We start from the raw sequence: 24,766 nt of genomic DNA, 5'->3' as shown, positions 1-24,766 counted from the left end.
ATTGGATATTGCATATGACATTGAACATCTTATTTCAAAGCATGAAGTATTACATCCCATGGTGAGCAGTGTTAGGAAGCTTCCCAACTGCAATAACTTCTTTAATAACCAATGAGGGATTTTCTAAGGATCCTTGTCATTTGAATGGAAAATATGGGGTGTACATAATATGGTGTGTACGTATTTCAGGCATCCAGAAATGACAACGTCTGTTCAGTTAACATCACCTTTATTGTGTTTTCAGACTAGGCAGTGAGGGAAAGCTTAAACTAGATTTCCAGAGAAATTTGGTAGAGAAACACCACAAGGTAACATTTAGCATATTCAAAAGCATTTGCGATGGACAATGGAGGGACCAGATTCCTCATATTCATCTTTGCTGATCCACATTTGCTGGAAGGTCGAAAGAGAAGCCAATATGGAGCCCCCAATCCAGACAGAATATTTACGTTCTGGAGGTGCAATCATCTAGAAGAAGGAGGGAGATGAAGAAGGGAACATACAAATTAGGTGACAATCATTCTCATTTTAGTCATCATGTCTTCTAATCCCTATTATTCTCATTCTGGAATATGCAAGCAATACAAGCTTTTGGCTGTGTGACTACGATAGCTACAAAGTGGTATGCAAATCAGGTCAACTGTAAATCAATAAAACCATAAAATTATATCTAATCCTCTGCTTTATGACAAATTTGCAAATAAGCCAATTAGATGAATTCAAGGAGGATAAGGCTATGAATGGCTACCAGCCATGATGGCTATCCTTACGCCCACTGTTGGCAACATTATGCCTCTATATACCAGTTGCTAGAAATTGCAAGTGAGGAGGGTGCTGCAGTACTTGGGTCTTGCTTATGGACTTCCCATAGCATCTGGTTGGCCACTGGGAGGACAGAATGCTGGACTAGATGGAACTTGTCCTGATCTAGCAGGGCTCTTCTTATCTTCTTATCCATATCAGCCTAGCATCTTCCAAAACACCCCCCAAATATCTCAAAGGCAGGTCACCATGGAAATAGCTATATTCAGTTAGAGACTTAATTGTTAGCATGGTGTATATAGCCATTGACAGACCTATACTCTGATTAAAGTGAGGAAGAGCAATCAGGTGGCTTTGAAGAAAAGCCACATAAAATCTGGACATAGATCTCTTGTGTTCTAGCTTCTCATCATTTTCCCCCTCCAGAAATCACATGCTCCGGCCTATTCATGGCCTCTTAGATTGATGTTAGATGTAACATTGACCTTGATCTTCATTGTACTTGGAGCCAAAGCGGTAATCTCCTTCTGCATACGGTCCCCAATGCCAGGGTACATGGTGGTCCCTCCAGAAAGCACATTATTAGCATAAAGATCTTTACGGATGTCAATATCACATTTCATTATACTGTTATAGGTTGTTTCATGGACACCGGCAGACTCCATCCCTGGAAAGAAATGAAATTACGAGGATTAATTGATCATGTATTTCTAAGCAAGTCACTATCATTTTTTAAAAAGAGTGTGAGAATGTGATACAAAATAAAGAGAGGCTGATTTTAGATTTTTCCCATTATTTTTGATCAGTAGGGTGGGATATGATAGTGAAAATATTTTTAGGTGGCTGGTCCAGGTGCTCAGTTGGAGGGATAACAGCAATCCAGTTTACGCAAATGACAGCAGCTTTATAATTATCAACCAGAGCCCTATTTTGATATTAATTAATCTTGTATAAGGACCCCATGCCATCCATATGTATGTGTGCCTAGAAGGTGTGGGGCATAATATAAGTGTGAATGAGCCCTTTGTGTAATGGATGCTCTTCCCTAAACCAGTTTGTTTGCCATCAGAAGTTGCAAGTTGCATAAGGCATATTATCCAAAGTTCTAAATCTGCAATGTTAACCTAGTGTGAAACATCCATTTTCACACACAAACACATCTTTCCCTTTAAGATACACACGAGCTTGATCCTTCCCTGGTAATGTATGTATTTTTAAAAAGAAAATAGTGAGAAGTCCCCATATGCACTCCTTAAATCTGATTCCAATAAACGTGCAGTGGACACTTGGGTTGCGAACATGATCCATGCAGGAAGCATGTTCACAACCCTCAGCGCAGCGTCTGCGCACGCACAGGTTGCAATTCGGTGGTTTTGTGCATGCACGAGGCGCCGAAACCTGGAAGTAACCAGTTCCAGTACTTCCAGGTTCGGCGCAGTACGCAACCGGAAATCACACAACCCAAAGCGTCTGTAACCCAAGATATGACTGTATTTAGTATTTAGGGGTAAACATTGTTTTAAGTCTTATATGAAGCAAATTCTTGTTAGATTGCTCTGTCTTCCAGGGTACCTCTTCCCATGTATACCAACTACTCAGTCCATTTTGTCAACAAGTGCTCATGCCAAATTAAATTAGATGCAACAGCATTTTCTCTCATCTTTACTTTTTTGTTCACATAGTAAATATGGTCATGACAGTAACATCTCCAGTATAGCAGTACAATAAAATGTTTTCTTCGCCTGTTAACCACAGCCACAGGAAACAAGCGCAGACCCACCTATGAACGATGGCTGGAAGAGAGTTTCAGGGCATCGAAACCGTTCATTGCCAATAGTGATGACTTGACCATCAGGGAGTTCGTAGCTCTTCTCCAGAGAAGAGGAGGATGCAGCAGTGGCCATTTCGTTCTCAAAGTCAAGAGCCACATAGCAGAGCTTCTCTTTGATGTCTCGCACAATCTCACGCTCAGCTACAAACATCAAGCAGTGAGGTGTAAGACGATAGCAGAGGGCTCTTGGGTTATTTATCAGAATCCTTATAACCACAGTCTTTCCCAGGATGGAAAATTGGTCTCCCTTGGCCCTGCCGCACAGGCAGAACAGAGAAACCCCCAAGAAAACATTTGGGCTACAGCTTTGTCCTTTCAAGGTATGTCTTTTTTAAGAGCTACAGCTTTCCTGACAAAGAGCCAGCCTCCATTTCTCCAAGGAGAACGAAAGATATAACTGCTGCCACTTTAAAGCACACGATTTGAAAATCCCTTCGAAATGTCATGTCTACCAGGGTTAGCCTAAACGACTTCCTTTTTAATTAGCACCTTTCCAGCCTAATCTTTTGGCTCTGAAAGGCGTTAAGAGTGCCTTCCTTATGTAAAAGTCAGCTGAGTGGTAGAGCATGCTGACTTAAAAGCCACCTGGGTTGGATCTAGACACATCAGTTTAAAGTGTTGTAGAACCTTAATATAGGATAGCAAGCGTCTTAATTCTTAAGTACCCATCTGCTTTCTTTTAGCCTTTTATGCATTATAAAACAAATGAAATACTCCTAGTAAAGGCTGAGAAAAGATTCTTATTTTCACATGAAAGCAGCACAAATCTTTCATTCGATTTCTTCCCATCAGATGAAAGAAATCACAGAAGTTATTTTGAAAAGTTTGTCAGCTCAGCATTCTTGAAAGGGTCCACTTTAATATTCTGGTGTCTCATAAGGGACAGATGAAGCCAGAAAGCTACTGGTATACTATGAGTGGGGAACCTCAGGTCTGGGGCCAATTGTGGCTCTCCTTTTTTTTATATAAATTTTTTATTAAGAATTTTGTTAATACAATAAAGAAAAGAAAGACAGAATAAACAAAGAACAAACAAAGAATAAAACAAACATAAAGTTATACATCTTGTAATAACCATCTTTTCATCATTTTTTTCCTTTTGGACTTCCTCACGTCTCTCACTCCTACTTTCCAAGTTAATAAAACTTTAGCCAGCAACTTATCACCTTATTTTCATTCTTATTGTACAGAATTCCAATATTTTATCCATAACTTTGAATATTTTTGTCAAAATCCTAAATACCTAGTTTTAACATGATATTCATTTAAAATTTATCTTTCTCATGAAATTCACTCATTCTCATAATCTTTTCAGCTAACTTTATGGTGCCCTATTGTTTTCAAATCTCTCATCCTTCTTAACACTCATATAATTTACACAAGACAGAGAAACCAGTAGGAGAACACTTCAATCTCCCAGGACATTCTATACAAGATCTCAAAGTAGCTGTTTTACTACAAAGGAATTTCAGAAATAGACTGGAAAGAGAAGCTGCTGAATTGCAACTTATCACCAAACTTAAAACCATGGAGAGTCCTGGTCTGAACAAAGACCTTGGATTCTTATCTCATTATACATGACAAAGCCATTTTTCACCTTCTCACCCCTTGCTTTTTCCTGTAAGACCTATTGCAGTCGTTAAGAGTCATCAACAGGCTCATCACAGCTATCTGCCAATCACCCATTCCCACCACCCTTCTGAGTAATACCCCTCCCCACCTTCTCACTATATAGAAGGGTCTGGAAACTTCTGTTTCAGTGTATCTGAAGAAGTGTGCATGCACACGAAAGCTCATACCAAGAACTAACTTAGTTGGTCTTTAAGGTGCTACTGGAAAGAAAAAAAATTTTTTGTTTTGACTATGGCAGACCAACACGGCTACCTATCTGTAACTGATAATTTACAGTGTTTTTGAAGATAGTCCTTAAATTTCTTCCAATCCTCCTCCACTGCTTCTTCTCCCAGGTCTCGGATTCTGCCGGTCATTTCTGCTAACTCCATGTAGTCCATCAGTTGCATCTGCCATTCTTCCAGCGTGGGCAAATCTTGAGTTTTCCAATGTTTGGCGACAAGTATCCTTGCTGCTGTTGTTGCATACATAAATAATGTTTGGTCCTTCTTTAACACCCTCTGGCCAACAATGCCCAAAAGGAAGGCCTCTGGTTTCTTAGGAAAGGTATACTTAAATACCTTTTTCAGCTCATTATATATCATTTCCCAGAAGGCCTTAACCCTAGGGCAAGTCCACCAGAGGTGAAAGAATGTTCCTTCAGTTTCCTTACATTTCCAACACTTGTTATCTGGCAGGTGATATATTTTAGCTAGCTTGACTGGGGTCATGTACCACCTATATATCATTTTCATAATATTTTCTTTCAAGGCATTGCATGCCGTAAACTTCATACCGGTAGTCCATAACTTTTCCCAGTCAGCAAACATAATATTATACCCAATGTCCTGTGCCCATTTTATCATAGCTGATTTAACCGTTTCATCCTGTGTATTCCACCTCAGCAGCAAGTTATACATTCTTGAAAGTAATTTAGTCTTAGGTTCTAACAGTTCTGTTTCCAATTTCGATTTTTCCACTTGGAATCCTAACTTTTTATCCAATTTAAAAGCCTCTTTAATCTGAGCGTAATGTAACCAATCTCGCACTTTATCTTTAAGTTTCTCCATACTCTGCAATCTCCAATTGTCTCCGTCTCTTTCTAATATTTCCCAATATTTCGGCCATTTGTCCTCCATATTGGGTCTTTTCACAGCCTTAGCTTCCATAGGTGATAACAACCTTGGGGTCTTGTTTTCTAATAAGTCTTTATATTTTATCCAGACATTAAACACTGCTTTCCTTACAATATGGTTCTTGAAATTCTTGTGAATCTTAACCTTGTCATACCACAGATACGCATGCCATCCAAAAGCATTGTTAAATCCTTCCAAGTCTAAAACATCAATGTTTTCAAGAAGCAGCCAATCTTTCAACCAGCAAAAAGCTGCTGATTCATAATACAACCTTAAGTCTGGCAGGGCAAACCCCCCTCTTTCTTTAGCATCAGTTAATATTTTAAACTTAATTCTGGGCTTTTTGCCCTGCCAGACAAATTTAGAGATATCTCTTTGCCACCTCCCGAAACACTCCATTTTATCCACAATCTGTAAAGTCTGAAAAAGAAACAACATCCTTGGCAATACGTTCATTTTTATAGCAGCAATTCGGCCCAACAAGGAAAGTTTCAGTCTTGACCAACTTTCTAAATCCCTCTTAATTTCTGACCAACACTTTTCATAATTGTCCTTAAATAAATTCAGATTCTTTGCTGTTATGTTCACCCCTAGATACAATTGTGGCTCTCCAAGCTTTTCTGTCCAGCCCTTGAAACTCTCTCCAGACTTTGCCCACCCATAGACCACCTCCCTTCTCTTGGCCAGGTCTTCAGCCAGCTGTACTGCAATCCCTCCTCAAAGGCTTCTGTCTGACTTGAACATGTCACTGAACTGTGGTATTGCCTCATGCTTGCCAGGAAGGGAAATGGAGACACGTGTGGGTATAGAAAGCTTTGCCTTTTGTGTAGCTCAAACATCGCACACTACCCATTTTTCCTCTGGTTTCTGAAAGGTTGCCTACAAAGGACTGAGGCCCCCAGGCTCAAAAAGGTGTCCCACACCTATGCTTGATTTATGAACTCTTCTTTTGTAAGAAAATCCAGCAGTACACCTGGACAGAGAGAGATCCTGGATGGATCATGCAATGAAGAAATCAATGGCAGGAGCAGATACAAGGCCCAATACTTGAAGCTAGCGGTAAGATCTTGTTGTTGGGCTGACCTTCATTCTAACGACTCTTGTATTTCATTTTTGCACATTAGATGGCACAGTGTTGGAAGTTTGCTCCTTATGAAAATTAATTGGGTGTTGCGGTCTTAAACATTTGACATAGTTTATAGGCCTTTTCTCTTCTTACTCCATGCCCCAGGCTGAAGACTTGACAGTTCAGCAAGCTGTATTCGCTCTCACCATAAGAAAAGTCCTGGATTAGACCAAGGCCCATCTAATCAAGCCTTCTGTTCCCACAGTGACCAACAAGCCTGCAAGCCGTACCTGAGTACTGCACCCATTTGTGATCTCAAGCTGGTCTAGAGAAGCAGACTGACTCTGACAGTGGATGAAGAATAGCCGTTGTGGATGGTAACCATTGATAGCCTTATCTTCCATGAATTGGTCTAATCGTCTTTTTAAGTCATCCAAGTTGGCAGCCATCATTACATCTTGTGGAAGAAATTTCCATAGTGTAACTATGCACAGTGTTCAGTCATACTTTCTTTTTGTGCATGCTGAATCTTCCCACATTGCTTATTTTTATGTACCTCAGTCATGTTCCCCCTTACTCTCACTTCCTGTAAAGTAAAAAGCCACACCTGGTGTAACTTTTCAACACAATGGAAGTATTACAGTCCTTTGGCCATTTTAGTAGCCCTTTTCTGAACCTTTCCCAGCTCTACAATATCCTTTTAGAGGCTGCAAACTGTGAAAAGTAATTCCTAATGCAGGCATACAATAAGTTTGTTTAACAGCACAATGATGATGGCAAACTTATTTTCAGTTCGTGTCCTAATAATCCTTAGCATGGATTTCACCTTTTTCACAGCTGCCACATAACCTCAAACTATCATGGGGTGAGGTGCGAAAGCGTGTGCTTAGCAGGTTGCTATTAAATCTTTCTTGTGTCTAGGTTTTGTCTTTTTCTTTCTTTTTCTTTTATCGACTGTTTTTATATTTTTGTATATTTGGGGTGGGAGTGGGGAGCATAAGGAAAATTTTGATTTTTTAAAAAAGAATTAGAAAATCAAAGAACATAATTCATGCCTCGATGCTGGGTGGTTCTTCAATAACATCATGTTGATAATGATCAAGGCATTTTTTGAAAAGAGAAATAACATATGATACTTATTTATCCAATATGATAACAGAATATAGAATCTTAAGAGTTGGAAGGGACCCAAGGGCCATCTAGTCCAACCCCTTGCAACGCAGGAATCTCAGCTAAAGGAATAACACTATATTCCTCCCTTGATCTGTAAGAAAAGCACTGATTACCTGTAGTAACAAAAGAGTATCCCCTCTCTGTAAGAATTTTCATGAGATAGTCAGTGAGATCTCTTCCAGCCAGATCCAGTCTCATGATGGCATGTGGCAGGGCATAACCTTCATAGATAGGTACGTTATGTGTGACACCGTCCCCTGAGTCCAGAACTATCCCTAAGAGAGAGGAAGAAAATTAGAAGCGTCAGCATTCTTCTGCGTAGACCTTGCCCTGCCCCACTCTTTCTGCTAAATTAAACCCTTTGACAACAACTGGGATTGAAAGGAGAGACTGCAAATGATAATCCCTCCATTGTCTCCATGCTGAGTGGAACTCAGAGGGAAATTGCTGGCCTATACAAAGAAGAAATTGCCTTCATGAAAGAGTCAGAAATTGCATGGCATTGTTCTCTCTGAAACAGATGCTAATGATAATGATCTTCTTACATTTCTATAGCCTTTCACCAAAAAAAAAAAAAGGATCCCAAACAATTTGCAAAGAATGTCAAAATGCTGATGTATAAACATACAGATTTGCCACTAAAATGTGGAGGTTTTTTTTAATGGAACAATAAAACAGCAGCTATTTACAAGGTAACGTATATTGCTATAAAAAGGCCCACCTGTGGTCTCCCTTCCACAGAGAACTTGTGGACTCTCTCTGAACCAGGTGTGAGACAGTCACAGACTGCCCTACAGACCCAAAAGCTATAGCCACTAAAAACCCTGAATTTTTGAGCTGGATTTTTTTCTGGCTAGTTGACAACCCTATTTAATGGGCGCCTCCAGACTGTCAGTATTTTGCAGGAGGAATTCAGACAAAGCTGGAACTTCAGGTTTGCACTGTTTAAAATGGATTAAAGCACCCCATTGCTCTAGCAAAACAAATCCACTTTAAAACAGAGGACTTTTTATTAAATTTTCACATTTTGTAAAGACAGACATACACACATATAGACAAAGACAACACATATGAAGTTTCATATCCTTACTTTCCTAACCTCAGTTCTTGACCTCCCCCCACCCCCCCTTCATACATCCTAATTCAATTAAATTAACTCAGCAAGTTTATTAAAAAAAATAAAAATAAAACAGAGGACTTTTTGTGGCTTGGGAAAGTCATGGAGAAAAGTGCTGAAAAGTGTGGGATGAATGCCTGACTAACAGGAAGAGGTATAAATGCTCTGCAAGCAAATCAAGATGACTGGAGGATGAATGCTCAAGAAATATTGAATATAATCTAAACCAGGGGTCAGCAAACTTTTTCAGCAAGGGACTATCCCTCAGACCTTGTGGGGGGCCGGACTATATGGGGGGGGGATAAATGAATTCCTATGCCCCACAAATAACCCAGAGGTGCATTTTAAAAGCACGCATTCTACTCATGTAAAAACACGCTGATTCCCGGACCGTCCGGGGACCGGATTTAGAAGGCAGTTGGGCCAGATCCGGCCTCCAGGCCTTAGTTTGCCTACCCATGATCTAAACTCTGAGTAAGTTTTGTGCACACAGATCATGATGAGTGCTCAATAAATAGTAGGTTGTCTGGAGAGGCACCCTGGATTGGTGAAGTTAGCCAACAAGTCACAGCCCTGGTTGGTAGGGTTGCCATGTACCCAGACAGGGTAGTGGTCATGTGTTTCCCACTTCTGGGGCAGTTGCCAGGAATTTATAGTAAATATAAGATACTTTAAGTCAAAGCCAGGAGCATCATCTTCACTATGTGTAATTTAGTAACTAACCCACCATACAGGCACGGTGTGGGCGCTTTACTTCTCCATCTTTTTGATGCATAGTTAAGCAAGTTTTCATTTGGCGTCTGAATGTATTTTATAAAGCTTGCTGAAGAAAATAGGTCATTTCCAATGCAATTAGAAAACAGGATACAGTTAAATATGCAGCTATTATTTTGTAGGGGGACAACAATTGCTTCAGGAACATTATCTGGGATAAAAGGGTTTTTCTTCCTGTGCACACCAGCGGGGGGGGGGGGGTATATGAGTGGCTGGCTTCCAACCACTTTGATTTTTTGATTGGAGAAGGGAAGAGTTTAACTCTACAAAACAGCAGTTCTTATTGGTCACAGGCAATTATTGGCTGGAGATTGAGTGTTCCCAATTCTCTCTCTTTTCTTTCCCTATGTTAATTCAGTATGGTAGGGGCTTATAATAATAGCCTGGTAAGGAAAAATAGGGGCCAGTGTATCAAGATACATATATGTGAGGAAACCTTCTTTTTTTAAAGATGATGACATCAATTTCAAACTCACCAGTAGTTCGGCCAGATGCATAGAGAGAAAGAACAGCTTGAATGGCCACATACATTGCAGGCACATTGAAAGTTTCAAACATGATCTGTAGAGGGCAAATGAGAGGGTCTTAGGATCTCTCAGCATAGAAAGAAAATGCTACAATGCTACTAAAATCTGGTTTTAAGGTACCCAATTTCCCTAGCAGCATTATATGCTTGGTTCCAAATCGTGCACAGGAGCTATAGTATCCAAGATAATTCATACTTGCAGTGGTGGACATATGAGAATAAAGGTGTAGGAAGACAATGATTTCCATTCCATCCGATGGTTGTTCCATGCAGCACTGCCTCAGTTCCACTGCAGTTTGGCTTCCAACAAAGCCTGTTATTTGTCTCACTGTCCACTGTGGTGGAATTTTACCAGATTAATTACACAACTAATTAAATTACCCTCGCGTTATTCCACACCACGCCTAAGTCTTTCTTTCAAAGTCCCTAGTGAAGGAAACTGAATGAGGTTGACAAATGATCCCAGACGGTTTACACCAAACAAGACATGCAATTTCATTAATAGTATTGAGCATAATAAATTGGAATAATGAGGTTTCCCCTCTGGATTTTTAAAATGCAGAATTCTGGGCTTGCTGTCTAATTGCAGCCTCACAGCAGTGAAACCCCTTTTATTCTAGCTTCAATCCCTGTTTCTTTTGACAGTAACCTGACTCAGCTCAACTGAAATGGCCTCTAAATTTGTTAATTCACAGTCTCTCCGAAATGAGCAGCTCAGCAGTATACTTCTCTGAGAAAAGGTGGATGACTAGCATTTCATTATCTTTCTCCACTTCTGAAGAGCAATAGACCTTACAGACCTACCACTTATCAGAAATCATTTGCTGCAAAACTGTGAAATTGCTCTTTTGCAGAGTCTGCACAGCCATTTCCACAGCATGGAAGAACAAAGGCAGGGAAGCTCTGCTTCTGATACTTTGGCAGCAGAAAGGTTAATAATTCTCTGTTCTTGGGACATAGAAACTTAGAAATTCGCAATACATAACTGCTCCTTGTTTTGGTGGCTATCTGTTTGCACTGTAGTCTAAGAGGGTATTCCAGATAGGGGCCTTATGTCTACTGCAAATGGGTCACAAAGATCCTATTATTCTGTTTGTGCATCTGGTATACTTTCATACTTTCAACCTGTCAGGGGACTGACATAAGAACAGGGGAGGGAGGCAGGGGAATACAAAGAGTCTCCAACGCTTCTGAGGAGCAGCTCCTCATCCAGCAGTGGGGAAAGCCACACCTCCAGTGGAGCAGAGAGGGAAGGGGCCAACCAAGCGAGGAGAGGACTCGAAGATGCTGTGGATGCGCCTCACCTAGCCCGGCTGTCCAGGAGGCAGATACGCAACTTCCGTCACCCAGTTTGTGCAGAGGGATGAAACACAAGGAGGGGAGGCAGAGATTTGGGGTGTCTAAGTTCTTAGGTTGGGGGAGAAGCCAGAAGAGGCCGCTCCCGGATTCTGCAAGTGACTAAGATGGACATGAACTTGTTGGTTCTGCACTGTAAATAGTTTGCACCAATAAAACCTGTAAAAGACAGGTCGGAGTCCTGCCTGGTTACTCACAAGCAACCACCACTCGCATCTGACACAACCCTAAATATTTATTGATATTCTGCAGCTTGTCATCCATACTAGTGGGTGGAGCTTGATGGAATGCATCTAAGCTGTCCCTGCCCCTCCCTGCCATTACTCCATCCCAGCTGCCCCGCCCCGCCCCGCCCCCCTTTTGGGCATGACAGCCACAGCCACTTTTGTTTCTTTGCTAAAACTGGAGTTTTCTAGCTCAGAAGGGAAGCAACATCCAAATAATTACCTGGGTCATTTTTTCTCGATTAGCCTTGGGGTTTAATGGCGCTTCAGTCAGGAGGACAGGGTGCTCTTCTGGGGCAACTCGAAGTTCATTATAGAAGGAATGGTGCCATATCTAAGGAACAGGTGGTTGAAGGCAAACATACAGGCAATGTGTGTTGAGTGTTGCCCAATGAATCTTTGCATTTCAAATAGAAAATGCAGCAAAATGAATACATATATCATTAAGTCAGAGGTCAAACCAAACCCCTGGACAGTAGTGGCAAGGCTGGATAGAGTGGCACACCCACCTCTACTTCTATAGTCCTGCTACTAGTGCCAGTCAGGACAGAACATGAGGGCAAGGAGAAATGCCCTTCTGCTCTGCCAGTTTCCAGGCAGCGAAAGGGCCTGGACTGGGCCCATTGCCATCACCTGATTCACCACATTCCCCACCCCAAAATATCCCATGTTGTGGGTTTCTGCTGACTACCCAGCATTTGAGTGGGAACACTGAGGGTCTTCTCACTTCCCTGCCGCAGATGAATCGTCTCTTACAGTGAAGGCTGATAGGGCTGAGTGGAATTGACCTCTGCCACGTTCAAACCCCCTTCAGCACAGCAAATTGAGGTTTCCAATCCCTTTATTAGACCCCACGTATTACACAGATATGCTTCTTCTTGTTGTTTAGTCATTTAGTCGTGTCTGATTCTTCACAACCCCATGGACCAGAGCACACCAGGCACGCCTGTCTTCCACTGCCTCCCGCAGTTTGGTCAAACTCATGTTAGTAGCTTTGAGAACACTGTCCAACCATCTCGTCCTCTGTCGTCCCCTTCTCCTTGTTCCCTCAATCATCCCAACATCAGGGTCTTTTCCAGGGAGTCTTCTCTTCTCATGAGGTGGCCGAAGGATTGGCGCCTCAGCTTCACAATCTGTCCTTCCAGTGAGCACTCAGGGCTAATTGCCTTAAGAATGGAGAGGTTTGATCTTCTTGCAGTCCATGGGACTTTCAAGAGTCTCCTCCAGCACCATAATTCAAAAGCATCAATTCTTCAGCGATCAGCCTTCTTTATGGTCCAGCTCTCACTTCCATACATCACTACTGGGAAAACCACAGCTTTAACTACCGTATTTTTCACCCCATAGGACGCACTTTTTCCCCTCCAAAAATGAAGGGGAAATGTGTGTGCGTCCTATGGGGCGAATGCAGGCTTTCGCTGAAGCCTGGAGAGCGAGAGGCATCGGTGCGCACCGACCCCTCTCGCTCTCCAGGCTTCAGGAAGCTATCCGCAAGCCTTGCAAGCCCGGCGGGAGTTCCCGCAGGCTCACAAGGCTTGCGGGCAGCAGTCTGCAGCCCCGGTGAGTGTCCGCAAGCCTTGCACGAGGCTTGGGGTAGTAGCCTGCCGCCCGAAGCACGGGGAGCCCTCCAGAGGGCTCCCCGTGCTTCGGGCGAGTGTCCGCAAGCCTTGCGCGCCCGGCGGGAGGTCCCGCCGGGCATGCGAGGCTGGGGGCAGCAGCCTGCAGCCCGAAGCATGCGGAGCCCTCCGGAGGGTGCCCCATGCTTCGGGCAGGTGTGCGCAAGGCTTGGGGCGGCAGCCGCGGCTGGGGGGGGAAATAATTTTTTTTTATTCATTTCCCCCCCCCCCCAAAAAAAACCGAGGTGTGTCCTTTGGGCCGGTGCGCCCTATAGGACGAAAATTACGGTATATGGACCTTTGTCGGCAAGGTGATGTTTCTGCTTTTTAAGAAGCTGTCTAGGTTTGTCACACAGATATGCAAGTTCCCTCAATTTACAATGTTGTACTCTCAGCCAGCGAGTCTCAAATGCTGTTTTATATTTTATATCAGATGAAGTGAACAATTCTTATGAGAACTGCTGGTGTTGTTTGGTCTCAGGCCCCACATCTACGAATGACACTTGGTCTCCAGCAAAAATCTACAAAGTGCCAAGTACAGAGGCTCTCCTATAAAAGCTTTTATCTGGACCCAAATGATATACTCAAATGAGTTGTAGTCATATTAAATAAGACATTTTCCACACTTAGGGACCAATTCAAATGTGCAAGAGTGTACACAGTATAATCGTCCTCACATAATTGTGTCATGTGGGAACTGCATGACTAAAAAGCTCATTAAAATTCTCGTGCATATGGAAAATTAGCACAGAAGAGATGCTCGCTTTTGTTTCTCCACAACATGCTATCTTCCCACTTGCTGGGACATTCTTATTTAAGGGTACTTTCAAATAAGCAATCTTCGCTTGTACGCTGAGGTTGTACAGGCCCTCACAGCAGCTACCTACCTGCCAGTTTGAATAAGCTGTTTGTTCATTGACTGCTGCAGTTTAAGTGCCCTCATCCAAGGATGTTCAATTAAAAGCCTTTAAGATTTTATAAGAGTGGGAAAACTAGCGTGGTTCATGTGTGATGCATTACATACCAAACCAGGAGGTTTCCATACCCATAGTACAAAGCTTTTTATGACTGACTAGGTTCCATTTAAGCCCTAATTCCTTTGATTTTGTGAACACCAAAGAGAGATCAGATCTGTTCTCCACAGGCCACCATGGCATTCTCAAATACTTACAATTAAAATGTAAGATGGGGATGTGACCGATTTCCCTTCCATATGCCATTCAAGAGAAATGAACAGCCTCATTAGACATTTATGAAGTCAGAAGAAGAAGATAATGCCCCATTCTTGTGCTTCCCCCCCTTCCTACATTAAATGTGCAGTAGCTGTGAATGCATTAACACTCCTCTAGTACCCTAAGTGAATGCTCACTCTGGAAAATGGAGCAGCCCAGATTTGAATATTGTGAACTGAAGTATATGAGCTGGAGAATGCTTCATTTCATTGCCCATGCATTCCATCTCTCACAGCTCCCTGGGAATGTCCAAATGCCTTATGGCAATAAAAACATGCACATATTTATAGAAACTTTGCAATAAAAGTGTCCTTTCTGTGGCTTACATCCAACTAAATTGTACTGTAAGCCCACTGAAACCAATGGGCTAAAGGTTGTCAGGTTCTTTTATTTCAGTGTGTTTACTCTTGAGTATGACATTGGCACCATATATGTAAAATGACATGATCCTGCTTTAAAACAGTCATTGCTTCCTTCAGAGAATTCTGGACGCTGTGGTTTGTTAAGGGTGCTGAGGGTTGTTGGTAGAACTCTGTTCTCCTCACAGAGCTACAATTCCCAGAATTCCCTGGGGGAGGGAGGGATTGTTAAACCATGCTGGGAATTGTCACCCTGATTGGGGCCATGCAGGCTGGGGCTGGTGGGCAACATCTGGAGGGCACCATGTTGGCTACCGCTGGTGTCGAGACCAATGTTTCCATAGGGAATCTATTTATTGAAATATTTCAGTACTGAACTTCGCCAAAGATGTTCCACAGTGAGATACAATATTTAAAATGAAAAAGCTTTGGCAATGGATCCATTGGTAAGTGTTTGGGACCCAATCTTCCCTAGCCTTGCTTGTGGTGATGGATAAGGGAGGAGGACTGGCAAAAGGACTGTTAGAGGAACAGCATCTGCAACTGCTCTCGTAGTAGCTTGCTTTGTGCTTTTAAGGGGGTTGGCATGATGCCAGGATTGCCACAGCTGGCAGCCTGAAGGACAAGGCCTCAAGAGAGCACAGTGAAGAAGCCAATTCAGATGCTGCCTCTTAACTGCAAACCTATGTTGTGACACAGAAAGCTGACATTTTAGGAATGGCGAGGGTGAATTATTGAGATTTAGTGCATGTGTGGGATTCAGGACTGCGGTCCCTGAGGCAGTGAAATGAAGCACAGTGAGAAGTATATGGAAAAGCTATACTCCCATCTAGAGGACGGAGAGTGTAGTTTTTCTTTCCTCTACAGACAAGCACAGGGAAACTCAGAGACTGTTTCCAGATGACCTGACCATGAATCCTCATTTGTTGACAGAAGGTTTGCGGGGAGGCTAGATGATGCCGACTGTTTATTGAGCATTCATTCCTCATTCTCTGTGGGGAAGACAGGTGATGTTGCATCCAGTGGACGGAGGAATAGGGAACAGCCAGCCTTTGCCAGGTGTGAGGAGTTGAAGCTTTTGGGATGGACCCAGCCAGCATATATGCCACTACTAACGCAGGTGGCGCTGTGGGTTAAAGCCTCAGCGCCTAGGGCTTGCCGATCGAAAGGTCGGCGGTTCGAATCCCTGCGACGGGGTGCGCTCCCGCTGCTCGGTCCCAGCGCCTGCCAACCTAGCAGTTCAAAAGCACCTCCGGGTGCAAGTAGATAAATAGGGACCGCTTACCAGCGGGAAGGTAAACGGCGTTTCCGTGTGCGGCTCTGGCTCTGGCTCTGGCCAGAGCAGTGATGTCACGCTGGCCACGTGATCCGGAAGTGTCTCCGGACAGCGCTGGCCCCTGGCCTCTTAAGTGAGATGGGCGCACAACCCCAGAGTCTGTCAAGACTGGCCCGTACGGGCAGGGGTACCTTTACCTTTTTAAGTTTAGTCAGGCAAAGCAATGAACTATAAGATAACCAGCCAGACCTGTAAAGAAAACTATTTGATTGTAGTTGGCAAGAGCAGATAATATGGTAAGTTTGGACCTCTATTAAATATGTCTGTGCTTGTGGCTATTCCCTGCTACAGATCTGCTTCATCTCTGCCATGCTTTTTTCCCAGGACTTTGCTTCCTCACACAGGAATAAACACAGCCCCTTACATTTATTCTCCCGGCCATTTAGCTTTTTAAATGCTGAGCCAGCAGTCTAGGAACCATTTCTGTGTGGTGTGATCCCATGGTACCCAGAAGTGTGAGTGAATAATGCAGTTCTGCAGCTTTTATATACACATATACACAGCGCCTTAGCAGGGGGCTGGGGGGAGAGTGCCAATTAGCTGGGAAAGGCCCATGCAATCAGCCCCATCCATGGGACCATATTGTTCACAAATGCTTCCCTGCGGAGTGGGATTGAACCACATGGAAGCAGTTACCATGTGGTTGGTTGGGCATGAGAAAGAGACTCTTCCATCTGCCCCTGGATATGCCCCAGGTGTTTTTACTTGCGAATTCAAAGTGTTGGTGCTGACCTCTAAAGCCCTAAACGGCCTCAGTCCTGTATACCTGAAGGAGCGTCTCCACCCCCATTGTTAAAGCCGGACACTGAGGTCCGGTGCTGAGGGCCTTCTGGCAGTTCCCTCACTGTGAGAAGTGAGGTTACAGGGAACCAGACAGAGGGCCTTCTCGGTAGTGGCACCCGCCCTGTGGAACATCCTTCCTTTAGATGTGAAGGAAATAAGCAGCTATTCTATTTTTAAAAGACATCTGAAGGCAGAGAAGTTTTTAATATTTAATGATGTATTGTTTTTAACACTTGATTGGGAGCCACCCAGAGTGGCAGGGGAAACTCAGCCAGATGGGTGGGGTATAAATAAATAAATTATTATTATTATTATTATTATTATTATTATTATTAAGCAGAAAATAATCACAAATAGTGACAAATAAACAAAACCTACTGACCTTTTCCATGTCATCCCAGTTAGTGATAATCCCGTGCTCGATGGGATACTTCAGGGTCAGAATCCCTCGTTTGCTCTGTGCTTCATCGCCAACATAGCTGTCTTTTTGTCCCATCCCTACCATAACCCCCTAGAAAAGCAAGCCATCAAAAGGAGCATATCAAATTGAGTATCACATTGCAAATGTTTGCCAAGAGTCACTTCTATTGTCATTTCTGCAACATAAAACAATGATACTAGGACCAACAGTGCATGTCTGCTCAAAAGTAAGTCCAACTGAATTCAGTAGGATTCAATGCAGCTTACTCACAGCAGCAACGTCCTGTACAACACCAAAATTCACCCTCCTTGCCTTCCGTTCTACATCATGGTTGCAGTGCCTCTTATGGCACCCCCAAGGCTCTGTGCCCAGTGTGAAGGAACCGTTGCTCTCCCTTAAAGCTGCCTCTGTTCACAGGAATGTGTGCATAGGATTGCAACGTGAGTAGAAAAAAAATAGTTTTATATGCTTTTCCCATTTCTTTCTTCGACAGTTTCACACAACCACCTCCATTGTTCTACTCAGCAGTTGGTTCCTATTTTATTGAAATGACTTTAAAGCCAAAGCACAGGAAAATTCTTATCCAATAGTGTTTAAAATTAATTTAAAACCTTTTCAGATTATGGTAAATTATTTTACCATTTCAAATGCTGTATTAGAAGGTAAGCATTTGAAGTTTAGTGTCATCTTCAATCTCCTGCTCATTGGACTTTGGAAATATAAATACCACAGGAATGAAACAATAAAAATGAAGCATCTTTTAAGGTGTTAGAATTAAGTGCTAACTTCACAATCCTATGCATGTTTATTTGGAAGGAAATCCCACTACTGAATATTCAATAGGATTACACTACAACCATTAAAATCAATGGAACTTAAAATGCTTAACTTTGGCTGAATTCCACTCCAGCAATAAAATACTCCTAAACAATTCTTATGGAAAGCCAATGTACATTCCCGTTACTCAGTCTCTGCTTTCTTTTGGCACTGACTAGTATGCAGAAGTCCCAAGACTTTGATTAGCTTCCAGGTTTTGTTTTGTTTTGTTTTTTTAAAACATACTATTTGATGTCAAATATTTTGGATTCCTTTCTTTAAATCTAAATTGCTGACATGGTAAATTATCAAACTGTGGGACTGAAAATCAATTCAGTGATTGCATGGTATCTGTGGAGGGGTGTTAAATAGTGGTACATATTCAGCAGTTTTTTAAAATCAAAAGTTCTAAACAGCAACATGCAAGTAACAAGCTTTGCAGCAAGAGTAAAGTAAATCTGACAACTGGGAAAAAAACAGATTTAATGGCCAATGCTTATTCTGTTTCCTTAGGCCTGCATTAATTAGGCAATTATGTTTTTTCCATTGTATACATATTTTTACTAGATGCTTGTTAATTTCTTGATGACCTATGGCATTACTTAACAACTATGCTTACAAATCAAGCTACTAATAAGCATCACTGCAAAATAAGATCAACCATATCTGTTGCTTGACATGACATCCACAAAATTTTATGCAGCTCCAAAAATGGTTTATGTATTTGAGTAACAGTATGCACATAGCATTAAATTTAAGGACTTTAAAAAAATGTAAGAACTGTGTTGCAGAATCAGATCAAAGGTCTATCTATTCCAGCATTTTGTTTCCAGTCATAACCTAGATGCTTCTGGAAGTTAACAATCTTTTTTCCAGCTCCTCAAATCCAAATAGACTTGTTAAACCAAAAATCAAATGGGTCTGGGGAGAAGCACATCAGGGATAGGCAGTGGTTCTTCATGGCAACATGGAATAATAGAGAGCAGATAAAGAGTTATCTCTTTGACACTGTTCTTGCTAGCAAAAAATGATGCTCTGAAGCTACTGCTGGTGAGCGATCCAACATATTCCGTTGAATAAGAACCCTGTATCTCATTGGGCACATGTACCATGGTTTAGTGGCCTACTTTATCCTGCCTTAAACATGCCATGGAACTTTTCCCCTTTGAACAGCAGACACCTCACCTCCCCAACCCTGTTTCCCATGCGCAATGCTATTTTGGAAGTTCTGTGTTTCAAAAGTGTCTTGCATGTGGTAGATGTAGAGATGGAGACCCACATCTCTTGATTGTGGGCACAATTTCCCCTTAAAATAAAAACTGACCTGGTGCCGGGGTCGTCCAACGATGGATGGAAAAACAGCCCTTGGAGCATCATCTCCGGCAAATCCAGCTTTGCAAAGTCCAGAGCCATTATCACAGACAAGTGCTGTGGTTTCTTCATCATCACACATGGCTCCTCAGTGTCCTAGGCTGTGGAAACAGCAGTTCAGGGGAAAGCCGATCTGGATTATCTGGGAATAATTAAAACTACAAAATGTAATGTTAGAAAAATGGGGAGAGAGAGAGAGAGAGAGAGAGAGAGAGAGAGAGAGAGAGAATAAGTTCTCTGATAAAGTCAGCAAATTTATGAATCAATCTTTTAAATATATACTGTATATCTAATTCAAGCAAACATACTCTTTGAGACCATGATTCCCAACATTCCAGGACCTACTGGCATGTCTTAAGCAAGCAAGTACTTTATTACGGTCACAGACCAGCATAAGCAAAGCATCTAAATAAATAGCATAACAGTACGAATCTAAGTGAATAATTATTAAATAAATAGGAGCAAGAAGCAGACGTAGATTTAAACATATACATAGAATACTTAATTAAGCATAGATGGGTGAGTAAAAATTTATAAGAAAAATTAAAAGATCAGTTAACACAGCTATATGTTTCAGAAAGTTTTTAATGTGTGACATTTTAATGTATTTTTAATCTTTGTTAGAAGCCACCCAAAGTGGGGTACAAATAATAAATTATTATTATTATTATTATTATTATTATTATTATTATTATTATTGGACTTCTAAGACGGATCTAACAATATGGGCCTTCAGTTTAGGATTGAATTGTAGCATAGACCATTCTTCGTTGAATATCTATCATGGCATGTCTTGAAACACTTCTGTTTCTGTGGGAGTTCTTGACTTTGGCCTTTTCTATCTGTTCCTAAGAGATCCTTTTTACTTGTGCTCCATCAAAATTTAAAGACTTACATTTTCCAGCAACTTCCGACTGTCATTAACTGTTGTTTGCTCTCTGTGCTCTTTTTATACTGTTTTAGTGATATGCTGTTATTTATTTGACTTTTTAAATTGATGGCTATATAATTATTTCGATTTTGTTTGTTCGTTTCACATTGTTGACTCGGGCAGGAAAGGCAGGCTAGAAATTTCATTATAAATAAATAATCCTGGTTTCCACATGAAGCCAAAATTTCCCACACTCCACATAACAGACAGCAGCAGCATCCCTGCTGAATGCACTGTGCTCTGGTGGAAGGGAATACGTTTAGAGAGTCAGGGACCTTGAGCAAGAGGACACATCCTAAGATAAGTGAAGCTAAACAAAAAGAGGGTAGCGGTATAAGAAGGAAAGTGGGAGCAGGGACAGAAAGCCAAGTGGCACATGGAAAATAGACAGACAGCAGACAGAGAGAACCAGAGGTAAACAATACAAATGGAGGGAGGGTGAGAGAGAATGGTAAGATTATGAGCAAGCATCAGGGATGAGACAGAACACAGGAAGCTGCTTTTTGCTGAGTCAAACTATTGGTCCACCTAGCTCACTGTTAGTCCAGTTCCAGCATCCCCAGGGCTGGTGTTTGATGCACATGAAGTTAGCCACAATCCAGGTAATCTGTAACTTCCTGATCGATGCTGTTTAATGAGCTGTCCCTTAAACCAGCTTCTATCCAAGTAGAAAACATAGCTGAGGTGTGTACACACATTACCATTGCACACCTGCTGGTTTGCTAAACTGACATTACAAAGGTGCCACCTTTGGACATTTCAAAGCATTGAAATTATAAAATGCACACATTGTTCAAAAAAACCATTTAAGTCAGGGATGGGCAACATGTGGCTCCATCTTGCCCAGCCAGGATGGTGAATGGTCATTTATGATGGGAGCTGTAGTCCAGCAATATCTGAAGACCATAGGTCCATAGGCCCCACCCCTGATTTAAATAAGAAACGTATTATTTAAAGCACCACCAAATCTCTACATTATTCCTAACGATATAAACATTCATAGCAGCAAAGATCTAAAAATAGACCTTCTCTGGAAAGTGTTGGTTAATGTTTTGGAATGGCAGCTGTTCTCATTAAGTGCTCACTTACAAGAACTATTCTGTATCTGTGAACTGTGAATTCCTTATCAAAAGGACTCTTCTGGGAAGTGCATTGAGACAAGTCTGGTTCCATTGACCAAAGACAACTTGCAAATGTGCCTTCTGTTTGGGTTTCTTCAAGTTCAGTTGGAAGGGAATAGGTGCGTCCCTCCAACTAGCAACAACAGTTGTTGGCATCTGTCTTTCTTGAGAGACAATGGAGAGCACCTCCGGGAGCGGGGTCAAATTGCTGCGTTAGCAGCACCAAAGAGACCTTCCCAGGGTACAAGCCTGGGCAATGTGTATGGAGGTTCTGGGCTGCCGGAAGGAGGTGTACAAGGTGCCATCCAATCATCTTAGGAACAGATTTGTGTAGGGTTTACTCCTTAGTCTTTTCTTCTCCTGAAGATATCTCATAAGGCAGCAGAAGTTTAGGACCAGAGTTCTTCTAGATGAGCTACCTTCCCAGGTTGATGAACCCCCATCTGCTCCTCACTTCCCACTACAGTACATGCAGAAACCGCCTTCTTGATGTTGGACCCACTATTGTTCTCATCTGGTCAATCCACCAGAACCTGTCTTCACATGCAGGAAAAGTCACTAACTCACTGAGGGATTGAGACCCATTAGCTACCCTCACCTGGTTTAGCCAGCCAGACAAAGCCATTCCTGGGGTGTGGTTGCTGTTGCATGTTGACAGCTTTTAGGACCCACAGGTGAGAGCTGAATGCAGGTTGGGAACCAAAGGTGGACAAACTACTCCAGAAGGAGCACAACGTGTCCCCCACCAGAAATATTACCCCTCCTCTAACAATCCATATGCCCATAGTAACAACAGAAACAATGAACAAATTGCTTCACAGCATAAAGCCAAAAACAAACAAACAAACAAAGCAGAATAAAGCACCTAAAAACAAGCTCTTTTTAAAAATGGACACATTTAGTCCACATTTATGCTCAAGTCAATTTGTTAGTTCCTGCTTAGATGAAAGATCTAATATATTTTGAGGAGAGCAAAAAAGTGGTTCTGCAAGACTGACAGAATTGGAGGCAAGAAGGAACGGGGGTGATGGTGTAAAAACATAGTTTGAGGCTAGGAACTATCCGTACCAAGTGAATATCTGGTTTGGGTTGATATCCTACCTGGAAGCAAGTTTCACAGAAATATATTTAGGATTAGGATGCTAGCCAGCTGGACGCAAATTGATTTCTACTGATGCCTACTTCTGTATGGCGAAACAGGCAGTACTTAAATCATCTCCAAAGCTTCAATTATAACATTTGGCTCGTCGTTTTTCTGTGACATGTTCTCACATCCTGAATGGACACTTGCACTTCTGCCCATGGAGAGAAGTATGCACTCAAGACGTGTGTGGAGTTCATCAGCCCTCTATGGGGTGATGAGTAGGTTTACATTAGTAACTAATTCAAATTGTTTAGGCCTATAGTGTTAGTAACCTGCAGGGTGTCCCACTGGAACAGCAGCAATTCATACAGTTCCATCAGATATCAAGTGGTTTTGACAGTCACCAAATGATAGTCAATCTAAAATCAAGGCACTATTTAATATGCTGCTCCAATGGGGTAACTTGAATTAGAAGGGAATGCAATTGTTTGTGTCCTCACAAGGAACAAGATCTTCAAGTATACAGTGGTACCTCGGGTTACATACGCTTCAGGTTACAGACTCCGCTAACCCAGAAATATTACCTCGGGTTAAGAACTTTGCTTCAGGATGAGAACAGAAATTGCGCAGCAGCTGCACAGCGGCAGCGGGAGGCCCTATTAGCTAAAGTGGTGCTTCAGGTTAAGAACAGTTTCAGGTTAAGAACGGACCTCCGGAACAAATTAAGTTCTTGACCCGAGGTACCACTGTCCTCAGAAGACCAGACACTCTCCCCACACACACACACCTACAGTAACATCAGTAACATCAAGTCTTGTTTTATCTTCTAAAAGGTGAAACAATATATGGATGATACTTACCAAACACACCAGGGAATGGTGAAAAACAGCAATAGCTCCCTTGGAGCAAATGAAATGATCTCACCTTCTATTTCATTTATATCCAGCCCGTGGAATGAAATTCATAGAACGCCTAGGTCTGCCATGCCATTTTTGGAAACATTTTTTTTCTAGTTTGTGCTTATCAAAGCAACAGCTTAAAGGGCTAGATAAATTAGGGCAGAGTTTCTGATGCCATTGGATACCTTCCCACTCTAAACTGCTGACAACGGCTTCCCTCACTTCCTCCACTCTGCCAGTCTCCCTTTTGTCACTTCCTTTTTCCAGTTTACACATTGGCTGAAATAATTTCTAAGCTCATGCCTAGAACTAGGATTTTTGTTTGTTTCATCAGTACCTAGCTCTATGTTTATAGAGCTCTATTTATAGCTCTATTCATACTTAACAGGCATTGGTTTCAAAAGCAGAATTTACCATGTACAGTAGTGGTGAGCAAACTGTACATGTTGTTATCAGGATTCTGTAGTAGAGAGGCAGAAAATAGCCACCTTATCTTGAGATGAGGTGACTCTATGCTGAAAATGGGATATGACTCAGCAACTAGCCACTTACAAAGTGATAATTGCAGTTACTTCAGTTCTGTGTCATGCACTTTTGATCTGTGTTGCCTACAGCACATTTTAGTATCTGGTATCTCAAACACTGGAAAATGTTTTGTGTGTCCGTCTCTACAGGCATTGGGTTAACTTGGGGCAACAGAGTTGTAGCCATCAGGCAACTTTCAAATCCAGAATTGTTCACAAATGCTTGGCATCAGTACCTACTTTTCAATAGCATCTTTTGAATTTCCTGTGCTCAGAGAGAGCTGACACTCATTAAAAACTTATGCTTGTGTCAGAAGAACATTTGACTCACGTATTGGGATCTTGCAAACCGTGGCCCCTCACATCCAGAAAAAGCTATTCCAAAGGCCTAAGGGGCTGTCAGGGTAGTAAATAATGCAGGTGATGTGAGAGACTTACACTGGGGGTATGTGTGTAATTGGAGATTTTCTATATGAGAATGGAAGTGCTTCTACTCATACAATTGGATCTATAGATCTAAGCCCTAGTCTGTTGTGGGGAAGTCCCCATCAACACAGCATGTGTTGAATATATGCTCCTTTCTAAGTGTAGGGGTCCTTTCCTCTTTATTTGCTATATTTCCTCCTCCCATCAAGCCAGGACTATTTATTTTTAAACAAGGTATACATAGCTTTTTCATAAGAAATGTCAATTGTGG

At 42.0% G+C, this 24,766-nt stretch overlaps 1 protein-coding gene across 5 annotated transcripts; it reads right to left on the bottom strand.

The window, feature by feature from the left end:
• Window positions 1–212: 212 nt before the first annotated feature.
• LOC307212872 (actin, alpha cardiac muscle 1-like) lies at window positions 213–23,750 on the bottom strand. 5 transcript variants are annotated; one of them, XM_079970477.1, is made up of 9 exons: window positions 23,507–23,736; window positions 19,464–19,652; window positions 17,285–17,413; window positions 11,800–11,910; window positions 9,947–10,031; window positions 7,693–7,854; window positions 2,543–2,734; window positions 1,248–1,429; window positions 213–468 (listed from the first exon to the last, which is right to left on the bottom strand). In XM_079970477.1, exons 2-9 carry the CDS (start codon window positions 19,590–19,592, stop codon window positions 325–327), a joined length of 1,134 nt encoding a protein of 377 aa, XP_079826603.1. In that variant the 5' UTR covers window positions 19,593–19,652; window positions 23,507–23,736; the 3' UTR covers window positions 213–324. The 5 variants fall into 5 exon arrangements, with proteins under 5 accessions (XP_079826603.1, XP_079826604.1, XP_079826602.1 ...); XM_079970478.1 differs by having other exon boundaries at window positions 19,464–19,611; XM_079970476.1 differs by having other exon boundaries at window positions 19,464–19,668; window positions 23,507–23,735.
• Window positions 23,751–24,766: the final 1,016 nt, after the last annotated feature.

This window comes from Podarcis cretensis (genome assembly GCF_951804945.1).
Source record: "Podarcis cretensis genome assembly, chromosome: 1".
NCBI classification, from domain to species: domain Eukaryota; kingdom Metazoa; phylum Chordata; class Lepidosauria; order Squamata; family Lacertidae; genus Podarcis; species Podarcis cretensis.
Note: the sequence above shows the minus strand (reverse complement) of the source record. Positions and strands in the feature narration are given on the sequence as shown.